At 39.0% G+C, this 13,237-nt stretch overlaps 1 protein-coding gene across 1 annotated transcript; it reads left to right on the top strand.

Moving 5' to 3' along the window:
* The first annotated feature begins 964 nt into the window (after positions 1-964).
* LOC119735198 (vascular endothelial growth factor receptor 2-like) lies at positions 965-12,680 on the top strand. Its single transcript, XM_038208904.1, has 14 exons — positions 965-1,169; positions 1,573-1,707; positions 1,977-2,363; positions 3,295-3,546; positions 5,090-5,362; positions 5,894-6,034; positions 7,590-7,799; positions 8,409-8,519; positions 9,174-9,361; positions 10,004-10,126; positions 10,354-10,465; positions 10,698-10,794; positions 11,256-11,355; positions 12,163-12,680. Exons 1-14 carry the CDS (start codon positions 965-967, stop codon positions 12,238-12,240), a joined length of 2,412 nt encoding a protein of 803 aa, XP_038064832.1. The 3' UTR covers positions 12,241-12,680.
* The last annotated feature ends 557 nt before the right edge of the window (positions 12,681-13,237 follow it).

Here is a 13,237-nt window from a genome sequence, read left to right on the forward strand (position 1 = left end):
TTGAATGAAAGAACATGCACACAGACATGTGGATTTTCGCCGGCGAAATCTGCGCTTCGTCAGCACTGTTGTCCCCAAATCGGTCAAGCTGAAAACCATGCATGTGAGTTTGTTTAAAAAAAAATCCTCGTCACTAATTTCCCTTGGAGATAGTTTATGGTGTTACACAAGCGTTTGCAACAACAGATTGATCTGAAATTCGGAATATAGACGATATATTGAAATAACAACTTGAGGGGGTTCCTAGAAGTTGAGATAAATACATAGATTTGGGGACGTTTTCGAACGATTTCTTCCCAACTTTAAGGTCAGCTTTACCAGTAACCAGTATTGACGTTTCGGCATCGATGACGGCGATTTGTTTACTGACATAAAGTTTAGAATTTCTTCTTCCGCTATAATTTAACATTTATATCATACTGAGCATATTTTCTGAGAAACACAACGTTCAAAAAGCAATGGTTTTTTTTGGGGGGGGGGGGGGTTGCATGAACATCACTGCTCTGTTACAGTGTCCAAGTACGTAATAGGATTACATTTGTTCAACAACGGCGACGCTTAGGTCTTCGCAACAACACGGCTGGATTATGTATCCGGTCCGGTATCCGGTATGGTGATTTAAAATGTGACTGTTTCGAACCACAAACGTAGGCATTCAATACGCCCATCATGTATCAATAATAAGTCTTGGAAATAAATCTAAAGTCCCTTGTTCGGGGATGTGTGCCTTTACATTCTCACTGCCAAAAAACACACCATTTTTTGTCTTGCAGTCTGCAATGGAACTAGTGAAACAGTAACAGTAACAATGGAGTCTTTCGTAAGAAGTTTGCAGGGGAAAACAAAATCAATCGTGTGTAATAGTTCAGTTTCTGGTGGCGGATACACGTTTTTTGCCGCTTATTGGAGGAAAGGTACAGAGGACGGTACATACGACACCTCAGCCGCCGTAGTTAGCTACAACATGGTGTCAGGATATCTGTACGGTGGAGCAGACCCTAATAAGTATGCGATGACTGTAGACACCATCAGTAACATCAGTGTGCTGAATATTTCGTCATTGGAGTTCCCGCTTGATCAAAGCAGATATTGGTGTAAAGTTGAATTTGGCAGAGCCAGTGAGCCATTTTACGCCATGGGTTCCAACTCAACGATGCTGGAAGTAATGGGTAAGTCAAGAAAGTTGGTTGATTTCAATCGATACATTCTGAGGAAAATTGTGTTTCGTTACATTATGTTTTGATTCCTTAAATTTGTCTCGTCTCAGGGTGGCTTGGGTTGATTTGGTATTTTTTATAGATATGTCAGGTCTTTCTTTTGCAATTTAGAGACTCTTTGACTTTTCACTGAGAAGGGACCTCTGTAAATAAGGAATACCCTTGTTGGGTGGGGAAACCTGCCTCTGCCCCCCCCCCCTCCTCCCCAACCAACCTTCTGAGGCCCATGCCTGTGACCCTCAAAGGTGAAATATTCTATTTTGTCTAACGATTAAGAGAAGCTCAACACATTCAATTTTTTGCTTGAAATATGCTGATTGTTTTCCTTTTTGAATGAACTTGCCTTCTGCATTAGTTTTTCCAACCACGGTTATCTTATCGGACTCAACGGGAGCGTACCCATTCAGAGGTGGCACTGCATACTTTGTAGAGGGAGAAAGTCGGCAAATGATGTGCGTGATACCAGACACCAATCCATATCTTGGTTGGGGTATGTTTTACAGTGGGATAGTTTCAAATTTGACACTACGAAGAGAACTTGGGGTCAATAGCTTGACGACCGTCACTTCTAGCTTCACATTCACACCATGGACTTCACCTGGTGCATGGCTCGGCTGTTACCCCGGGTCCCCCATTTTTTACCAAATGTCTGTGGAGCCACCTGAGAGTATTCTGATGATTGATGTTCGAGGTAGGCATATAAATTTAAAAAAGCTTTGAAATGTTCCAATATTCTTTTCCTGTTAATTTGTTATTCAGTCCAGTCTATGTGTAATCCACAAACAAAGGCTTTTATGATACGTTTTGAAGTGCCACCGAAGGTCTCCAACATATTACTGTCTGACTCAAGCGGTGTGTCAATTGCTGGAGATTCAGTGACTGTTGACGAAGGTACATCCTACACCTTTACATGCCGAGCCCAGTCCAGACCAGCAGCTACCATCCAGTGGAATCTTGGTGCGAGCACTTACCCACAGAGTACGATCGGCCCGACCGTTGGAGAAGGGGATTGGCTGGTCAATGCTTCGAGCAACTGGACATTCACTCCCGGCCGAGCCAACCACGGGCAAACGGTGATATGCCTGGCGAGCACGGAAGATTCATATGAGCCATACCCGTCGGATATGGTCACATTGGAAGTAAATGGTATGTTGTCTTCTTATTTTAAATGGGCATTATCCGCGTGCAGACCTCCAGCTAGTTTTAAACGCACTTGTTTAATACTACAATGCATTCCCATTCAGAAATACATTTCGGTAGAAAAAAAAACCAAGAACAAATAAAACATTTGCAAATTGCCAACGATTTTGTTGTCAATTTTACTTCATCTTTTAGAAACACTTCTCTGGTCATCTCTGTGTTATGCGCCTCGCACTCGTAGTGCTAAAAAGCCAATAGACCTTTATCATGCCGCCACCATTTCAGTCATGTTCCCTGTATCCAATAACAGTACTGAATGATAATGGTTTTGGTGCAAAATGGAACCAGACTATTTTTTCTTCCAGCCTCGCCCTGGTTACGTTGATTTGAATGGAAAAAAATCAAGATGGCCACAACATGATAATGGTCTATTATGTGGAAATTGCCGCACGTTGCGCGTAGGGTTCTCTAAGGGGCGTGGCTAACTCGCAAACGGCGACAGGTCAATAGGAATTTGTAAACTATCTCAGGTATTTATGAATATTCATTAAAGTCAGTCATTCCATTATAGAAACATGAACATTTGCATGTTTGTGAGTCAAAATCATGTTTTTTTCACCAACTCGTCACGATATGACTTTGGACGATCCATGAATACATTATAGCGGCCAAACAACATTCCTGCCAAATTGTAAGAGAATGGGCCGTCATTTATAGAAATTAGCAAGGGGCACAATGTGCAACTCCCCGCAAAGAATCAAAATACCCTGGTCGTGATACCGTTAAAAGTACCAGTATAGTTTCAAAGATTAAAAGAAAATGTTTAATGTCATTTATATTTTCGTAATCCATTGACGTGAAAAAAGTCAAACCAAAATATTAGTCAAATGAGCAGTAGTGAGCTGTACAATTAGACTAATTGAACTTGGCTCCTTAGGTCCTCCTGATACCCCTGTGATAACCGGCAGCCCAATCGTGACCGAGAATGAGCCCACCGTGCTGACATGCACAGCTGACATGGGTTACCCGCAAGACTGGAGCCTGGTATGGTCCATTGGAAGCTCAGTCATAACTGGTTCAACTACAAGCCCGTATCAATCGGACGATCGCTTTGCATTCACGAGCTCGCTGGAATTCACGCCATCAAGAGAACTCAGCGGAGAGTACATATCGTGTGCTGCAACGAGAAGTCTGTGGACCCAACGTCCAGTGGGATTTTTAGGTCCCATTATTGTAAAACGTAAGTTTGATAATTTATGTTGTCTTCAAGTTAGACTTCGATGAATAACATTCCGGATTATTACCTGGCATAAACTCTTACATATATATATAGCCTGTATGTTGTCTATAATTATGTACCGCACTGTAGTACACGACCATAGTTCTCGTCCCGTAGGAGAAAGGACACAGCTGGACTGGACTAACTTAAAAAACAAAAACAAAACATATCCCCGCTATGCCTATTGAACAGCCAGTCCAGGTTATCATTCGGTTACTCGGTTGTGGTCAAAAAGTAAATTGTTTAATCATAACCGCAGGAAAAATATATGTTATAGAAAACGATATCGTTTTCACAACAATTTCGTTTTTGTGGTTTTTATATCCGCACTGTAGTACACGACCATAGTTCTCGTCCCGTAGGAGAAAGGACACAGCTGGACTGGACTAACTTAAAAAACAAAAACAAAACATATCCCCGCTATGCCTATTGAACAGCCAGTCCAGGTTATCATTCGGTTACTCGGTTGTGGTCAAAAAGTAAATTGTTTAATCATAACCGCAGGAAAAATATATGTTATAGAAAACGATATCGTTTTCACAACAATTTCGTTTTTGTGGTTTTTATATCCGCACTGTAGTACACGACCATAGTTCTCGTCCCGTAGGAGAAAGGACACAGCTGGACTGGACTAACTTAAAAAACAAAAACAAAACATATCCCCGCTATGCCTATTGAACAGCCAGTCCAGGTTATCATTCGGTTACTCGGTTGTGGTCAAAAAGTAAATTGTTTAATCATAACCGCAGGAAAAATATATGTTATAGAAAACGATATCGTTTTCACAACAATTTCGTTTTTGTGGTTTTTATAGGTTGCTCTTTCAAGAATGAATGCCAAAATTGTCAATTCTTGTCTGGATTTTGAGATTCGGAACCACGCCTGTGGCGAATCAGTCATAATAACAAATCCATAATTTGACATAGGCCTAGTGACGAACACAGAATTTCGCTGGTAACCAGCTAATGTAAGCGGTGCGTTCAAAGTACTAACGAATTCTATTCGTCAGTTTGCATACCAACTGACTAATATGCATACAAACAGCTAGTGTGAAGAACAACCGGCTATTACAGATTTTGTAATTTGACAAACTAACGAATACGTTTACGATCAAATGTGATCCGGGACATTTTGGTGTGTAATACCACACATTCTTAAAGATTGGAGATGAATGTACAATGCACAATCTAACAATCTAGAAAGCCTGACTTATAAGGACAACTGAAGACTTATATTTAAATGACTTAACATAATCCTTTCCAATTTTGTGTATGTTTTCATGGTGCTCCTCAAACTGATCTGTGTCGTCTATACATCAGCGGAAACGCCTTCAGCCGAAAACGGTAAATGCTGCTCCATCAACTTGTCTGAGAAATTTGTTTTATAAATTCAAGAGCTCAAGATCCTAGATCCTATCTGCAATTAATGAATGTAATCTACCATTTGTTTCCAGGAATCACAGTAGAGTTCAATTTAGATTCCGGCACTGTGACAATTGAAGGGTTGAAAGTGGTTAATGGATGCATCCAGTTGGAGGTAATACGCGAAGGCAGCGCCGCCTGGCAGAAGTGTGGGCGCTGTATCGCGTCAGACCAGACGGTGAAGCTCTCTGAATGGTGTGCATCTCCAGAGAAGCGAAGAAGACGAGCTGTAGCGGATGTAGTAGCCGTCCGCGCCAGACTATGCATCGGTGGTTTGTGCAGTGAAGCAGTACCTGCCAAACAAGGTAATGCTGAAACTGTTACGGAACAAAAGCCAATCCAGTTTAGAAAAACCAGAGTTATTGAGATAATCTGAATACTGGCTCCATTAAAAAGCCGAGAGAATTATACGATTATACGATTCTCGCAGTTTCTACCAGTCTGTCACGTGTATTAAACTTAAAAATGTGATTTTCAAGAAAGCTTTGTAAACGTTGACATTAAGTACCCACCAAAAGCGGCTAATTGATAACATAAATAAAGCACTATTCAGCCAAAAGTGTAAAATCATGAAATCTAAAGATGATTACATTGGGTTTTATATAACATTATTATGATATTGTCTAAAAGGTAACTTTTTACCACAAATCTGAGGCTCTATATATCATTTTTTTATATTTAAATTTCAATCTTAAGCAAAGTCTTCATTTTTCTTTGAGGATATTTGGTCATTCAATTGAAAAATCATTAGGATTGGATCATTTACCTCAAGAATTAATTAATTTTACCAGACCCTAAATAAGCCAGTTTGTCTTTTGTTTTCAACTCAACAAAAGTGGAAGATCCACCTGCATCAACGAGCAGCAGCATTAACTGGGTCGTTGTCGGAGCCAGCGTCGGTGCCGGGATGTTTGTCATGGTGTTTTCAATTGCGATTGGTGTCTGCGCAAGGAGGAGGTTTAAGAAACGGAGCAATGGTAACATGAATACTTTAGCCCATTCCGTTTAACACTTACTCGCATTAGCTCTCGTGTTGACAAAGTCATTGTCGTAATGCAATAATCAATTTAAAACCATACTTTTATCGAAAACAATGGAAATACCATAATGAATGGGCAGGTTAATTGCATGATTCCTTATTTTATTTTGAAAAGTTGAACTTTTTCTGATTTTGTGGCTTTTAAAACTGAAAATGTGTTATAAAAGGTTGCAAATACAGCCATTTACTCCAACCAACACGAGGTGAATCTGGGGATATCAACCTGATAACAAATTGTTAAGTCTTAAGTGCGGGACTTTTTTGACATAGAATTCGATTATGCTGGTTTAATCCGTGTATGGTACGTTTTAATTTTTGCTGCCTCTGTTCAGCTCGTACCTACTAAATTTATATAGAGACACTCTTATTACTTTTCTTTTTTACACATTCTGGTATCCTTGTGACCCTTCACCTCCCTGAATGCATAGTTGCAGTCATGTGACAGCCAAAGTCACATGACAGACAGAGTTATAGGCCTACACAGATGCGAACTAATGATTATCTGTTTTGTCCTATTTCTAGACGAAAGAGAAATGTCAACATCGACAGAGTGAGTCCATCAACTGCTTGTCTTATTTTGCAAGCTTAATACTAGCCTGATCGCTAATCATAGATTGAGCATTATAAAATTATAATAATTAGATAGAGCATTTTGCAATTTTTGTTTTGATGTATAGAAGCTATAGCCTCTATGCATAATGTTGTGTTTTTTTGCCTAAAGGAAAGAGCCGACACGACATCACTCGGGTCCACCGTCACCCTACGAGAACGTTACATTCGGTATGCCCACATCACTTTGGTTTTGTCTGTGACTGCATAATTTAGAAGCCGCATTGAAATGTCACCAGTGTTCAAGTTCGAAAATAACTATTCGAAAGAAGAATAGTTTCCATTCAGATCCGTAGTTTTCGAAATTGGTTTGATAGTCACACTGCAAAAACTGTGTTAAGCAATTAAACCCCTTTCTAAACACTTTCTTGCTATCAGTTTGTAAACATGTTTAAATACTAAACATGTTAAGAGTAAGGATGGATAGTGTTTAGCAATTCAACATTGATGTTTAGGAGTTGAACACATAATGTTTTGCTTCTAAACATGTTAACAAAGTGATAGCAAGATTGTGTTTCATTGCAAAACACAGTTTAAGAGCACAGATAATGAAGAAAATGCTGGGCTAGCAGCCCCAGATGATCGCAAAACCAGTTACAACACTTTCAAGAGTCCTGATAATCACTTAAAGTTGCGTATCCGTAAAACGTTTACCAAAATGTGTACCCTCCACTTGTTTAAAAAACTTTATGAGATTTTATGAGTACAACTTGGCATATGAGTGACATATAACCTATAGAAACTAGCACAATTTATTCACATTTAGAGGAGGTGTTTCTGCTGTGAAAAACATAACGGGTCTCAGTACAAGTAGATTTAGTCTAAGAACACAGTATAACGTCACCTCAATCTATAATTTTCAAGACTTCTTATTTTAATTGCAGAAATGGATACCATCGGTGAACCCGCAGATCAAAACCAAGTAGTGGTACCATACTCGAATGTTTCAATGGGACACCAAGCTATCCCGCGGGATCAGCTGAGGTCTGTCCGAGAGCTCGGACATGGCGCCTTTGGTCGGGTTTTTCTAGCCGAGGCCAGGGGTATCACAGAGGGGTTGAAAGTTACACTGGTTGCCGTCAAAACGCTTCAAGGTTAGTTGAAATTTATTTCATTCATCAGCGATCACAATTTATTAAATATTCAATGTTATATGTCATTGGTCACAGCTGGTATCTCCGTTTCATTGTCGATCCTGTCTTACATCTAACATGACCTGTGTTTTGATATTAGTTAACTCAAATATGACCATATTATTAATCTTAAGATTAATCTCCTTTTAGTTGTAACAACAAAGTTGTACCTAATGGAGACTCCTCTCGGTTAACGATGTTACATTAGAGATACATTGGTCATTTATAGACCTTTAAGTATCTATCTGACGCTCTAACTGCCAATTCTAGAACGGGTTTTAATGATGCAGTTTCTGAACACTATTCCGTGGGTCGACAATAGTACAATTAAACAATTTTTTTAGGAAGGTGAGGGAGTATTTCTAAATGGAGTTATGGGAAGATAATTTTGTTTGTGTACAAGCCTATGGCAATGAGGTACCAGTTATTACTATAAGAGATCTTACAAATATTGAAAAGTAAGACTAGAGCATTTCAATTATTAATGATAATAAGTGCATTATGCACTTAATGCATTAGGTGACAGATATATTGGACAAGTTTGTTTTATTTTCTATTGTATATTCTTAGATGGAGCCAGCAAGAGTGATAAAGCAGATCTCATGAAAGAACTTGACTTGATGAAGAAGCTTCCAGACAATGCAAATGTAGTCAGGCTCCTCGGATTCTCCGTGGAGAAAGGTAAAACATTTCATTATATAAGGCAGTGTGATCAGTGATCTGGCTGTTAATCGATCATGAACTTGAACGCCATGCCATTATGCAATGGCAAAGGAGGTTGCGAACATGAGGTCCTACGTCTTGTCTTGATTCTTCTTCTTCATTCATTCATTTTCATGATGACTTGATGAGTTGGGTCCAACTGTCCCTGTCGAGCATAATGTTGGAAAGAGATGGACCACTCAGACCAGTTTCTAGCTCGATGGATGTTTTCAGGCTCATCTTTGGACGACCTTTTCGTCGAGGGGCTTCAGGATTGTCTTGGTTGATACTGTCTTTATAGAGCTCTGGTTAATGTCACAATATCACGATATGTTTTGGTTAATTGTAATGTCATTGTGCAAGCTCTGTGTAAGCCTAAGGTTTTTTTCCTCCAAGTTTAAGTGTCTTCTCAAGTTTTATTATGAACTCTTACTATAGCAGATAGCTGGGTCTGCATGAACAGCTTTTACCCATACATAAACACCGTAATTATACAATCCATGTTTAAACCAATATGGATAGCGCAGAATGTCTGTGCTAACGCTTATAATAGTGGAGAAGACAATATTTAGAGAAAAGGCTATACTAAAAAAAAAATAATAAGAGCGATCTCTCATCAAACCCTTTCGTCAGATCCGCCGTACATCATCGTGGAGTATCTGTCGAGGGGGGACCTCAAGACCCTTCTGCACAAACATATCGGTAAGGTTGGGCGTGTCTACAGCAACCTGCACGGGGGCAGTACTTCCTTGACCGCCAAAGATCTGATGAAGTTCGCTAAGGACGTGGCTGATGGGATGGCGTTCATCTCTTCCCAACAGGTAACGACGGACTGATGCTGTATTACTAGGGGCGGTTATTTTAGAAACCTATTTGCCTCTCTGACTTCGTCTCCAAATATTAAAGGGAATGTACATCATTGGCTTTCACTGTAATTTTCAGAAATGAACTAGTTGAGGGGTTAGTACAATAGATCAAATTATTGTTACACTGACATGTTTGAAGTTTTGTGTCCGAAAATGCTCGAAAAAACCAAGAAAAACAAAAATGTTCAAGTAGTTTGGTTCCCTGACTCCACTAAAGATGAAATGGATCAATCTATAGATGCCGCAAAATTGTAAGGTAAGGGAACCAGTCTAGCTGGCCTGCACCCATTCATGAACATGTTACCAATAGCAAACACAATTTGAACTGAAACAAATGGTAAATATGGAGCAGTACTTGAACAACAGTTAGGTTTTTCCAACGGTGGTCGGCCGACCACCGTTGGAAATGTATAAAAAAAAATACCATTTTCTTGAAAATGACTTCACACCAGGTGCCGTAATTTTACAGAATGCTTGTGATTGTCACTTACCAACATCCGAGTAAGGTATTTTGTAAAATTTTGGTAGTTTGATTTTTCGATGTTTGCAAATGTTGTATATTCCCTTTAAGTAAAATTTTTCTTGACTTGTACACAGTGCATTCACAGGGACCTAGCTGCCCGTAACGTGCTTGTGGCCGAGGACATGACGTGTAAGGTGTCTGATTTCGGACTTGCTCGTGACGTCATGAACATCAGAGTTTACGAGCACCGATCACAGGTAAACACAACAATGTTAATCTAATTGTTAAATAAAGCAGCAAACATGGCTTTTGTACATCCATATCATTTTGATAAATTAAGGTTCCAAAATTGAGCATTTTTACCTTGCCTGTTTCCTTGGAACTTTGTAATGTTCAGTTTAACGATTCTTAAGAATGACTTCAAACATATTTATGGTGGGTAGTTTGCTAGAGCAATACTTTTCAAAAACATATATTTTCTCAGGGTCGCTTGCCTCTTCGATGGATGGCGATTGAGTCCCTAATCCACGACGTGTACACAGCAGAGAGTGACGTATGGTCTTATGGCGTACTCTTGTGGGAAATCGTCACCCTTGGTGAGTCAAGTCAAAGCGATTTGTAAGATGTAAACAGTTCCTTCAAGAGTTTTACATTACAATATATGAAAAAAATGTACGTGCTTTACAGAACAGGAGAGTGAAAGTGTATTAACGTTGCAAGACTGGTCAAGCTTGCTGGGCAAACAATTGTTATCATTAATAGTTTTTCCCTTGATTCTAGTCTCAGTAATGATAACTGACTTCATTGAGTGTCTTTTGTTCACTGTAGGAGCTCGTCCATACCCAGCAATGACTACTGAGATGATGGTGGAAAAGCTTCAATCCGGCTACCGCATGCCCAAACCAAAAAACTGTCAGCTGGAACTGTAAGTTCCTTGGTTGAAAATTACGGGCAAATTCAAGTATTTCAGTAATAATTGAAATAAATTATTTTGTTCGTTTATTTATGTGACCTCCGTAGATTGAACTTTTTCTTGGCGTTGCAAACAAATTGAGATACTTTAAGTAACATTTATTAAACTTCAAATTACAATTTGCGGTATTACTCTCTTAAATAGTACATAACTAATCGACACCAGTCTTTTCGCCTAGCACATGAACAATATTTTGGCAAAGGAAAAGATGTTATAGAGTGAAACATTCATTCACCAATCATCTTTGTTTGCTCGTTAACCTATACATTTCCATAAAATTGAATATGTATGGACATATTATATTTAAGAACCAATGCCCTGTATGAAGACAGTGCTCAACTTAGCAAAGATAAATTGAGCCATTTTGTTGTCGGTCATTGATTTGGATTTGTGCTCGAAATCATTAACTTTAGATATGACATGATGTTGGCATGTTGGCAAGAAGACCCTGGGGATCGACCCTCGTTTGCGATGATCAGCGACGAGCTGAACAAACGTATGAATGTGGGAAAGGTAATTTTAAAAATAATCTGATAGTAAAAAAAAAGTTTCAGTCTTGACTCAAAGATTAAAATCCCAATTGTATTAAAATGCCTGTGTGTCATCTGTAATTCTCACGGAGTGAACACAGGCGCGGATCCAGAGCGGAGGGGGGGGGGGGGTGTAAACCCCCCAGCTCTGACTCAATTGTTTTTGTGTCATAGAAATACATTTAAAAAATAATGTGAACCCCCCCCCCTCCCCCTGCTCTGGCACCCAAAACAATTATGAAAATAATACTGGTAATAATATTTGCCTGTACACAAACTACGGTCTGAGTCAGCTCGGGTGGGGGGGGGGGGTTGTATTTTTACTCTATTCTGTAATTTAGTGTAGATGATCGTCGGATTTGAACAGCGCCCCATTGAAAGTTTGGTAGGAGTCCCCCCCCCCCCCTCTTGATTTTACGGAGGCCAATTGTCCGAAAAAAAAACCACTTGTCTACATTTCAGCATTGAACTGCTAATGGCACCCCCCCCCCCCCACCTGCAAAAACTCCTTGATCCGCTCCTGTAATAATTGGTTCTTTTAGTAAAACTTGCACAATTTGTGATAGTATAGATCAATTTCATTATTTTAGTTTCAGATGAGTGAAAGAACGTGCTCTTTAAATACATACATCCTTGGTGCATCAAATTTGATTGCTTTTGAAGAAGACAAAAAATCACTAATCATTTTTTTTTGGCTCGCCCTGTTGTCTCTGGTGCCTAGTTGCAATTTTATATTGCCTTGTTTGTGTCAGTGTGTGTTTTATCATTATGAATTGAATTTTGTTCACAGGAATGCATCTCCATGAGAGACTACGAAGAAACTATCTACGAGGTCACTCTCCCGATAGGCGAACACGAAAGGGTGTAGACCATAACAAACTGACAAAAAACAGCATCCCGCTAAAAAGTAATGCGGACATCAGACAATCCCAGAAATGTTCGACTTCACACCCTTGTCCATTTGAGTTATCCTTTCCCGAAGACGTGCCTTGTGTTGCCTTATTAGTTGTTGACTACCAGACCATGTCAGAAAAAAACATCTTTAATTTCCTAATGGATAGGACGATCTGTTTCCACTCCTTAAAGGCATTGCTATGCCCAAGGTTTATCTAGTTCCATTGTGAAACTTAGTGTTCTTATCATTCCCTTCTCTTGACTACCAGACTATGTCAGAAAAAAAACATCTTCAACTACCTAATTGAGTACGACAATCTGTTATCACTGTTACTAGTGTGAAAATAACTGTTCATATTATTCTCTTCCTGTTGTAGCTTTAATTGTGTACGTTCTTATTTTTTGGCATTGAAAAAAAAACTGTGCAAGCGACAAGAGTTCTACATTGTATCTGGAAAACCTTTGTAATTTTTTTTTGCTAGTGTTGGAGTCGAGTCCATCACAAGTCCCCACAAAAAAGTTCATCACAATTCCTTCAGTCTCAAGCCACGTCACTAGATTTTCAAATGAACTGTAACAAAAGAACTTTTTTTCTCTTTGTTCCTTCCGTTACCTTTGTCATGACTTATGACTGGACTTATGTGAAGGACTGGTGAAAGGACTTGTGATGGACTCGACTACAACACAGTTGTTTTCTTAAACTTCTTTCTTAAATGTTTTATTTGTGCCAATCGAATTAAATGATTGCTATATTAGAAACCTAATTGCAGGTTAGAGCAATTAATGTTACTTGAATTTTCAACTGAGCTTATTTACTCAGGATTTGTTAAATTCTTGTTAATGTTTAATTTGTTTTAACAAAATATTGAGAAAAATGTGACTTTAAATCTAATAGTAGTTGTTACAAGAATATGTTACAACTCTTATAATAACGCACTAAGTGTTTATTTAGTTTTAGCTCATCTGAGTAG

The sequence above is a fragment of the Patiria miniata genome, unplaced genomic scaffold (genome assembly GCF_015706575.1).
Source record: "Patiria miniata isolate m_02_andy unplaced genomic scaffold, ASM1570657v1 HiC_scaffold_29, whole genome shotgun sequence".
NCBI classification, from domain to species: Eukaryota; Metazoa; Echinodermata; class Asteroidea; order Valvatida; family Asterinidae; genus Patiria; species Patiria miniata.

Bases quoted from the DNA above. Each gene is read 5' to 3' on its own strand.
- LOC119735198 (XM_038208904.1), top strand. From the start codon at position 965: ATGGTGTCAGGATATCTGTACGGTGGAGCAGACCCTAATAAGTATGCG. The intron at 2,364-3,294 runs GTATGTTGTCTT...TTGGCTCCTTAG, and splicing joins GGTCACATTGGAAGTAAATG to GTCCTCCTGATACCCCTGTG. The intron at 10,795-11,255 runs GTAAGTTCCTTG...CATTAACTTTAG, and splicing joins AAAAACTGTCAGCTGGAACT to ATATGACATGATGTTGGCAT.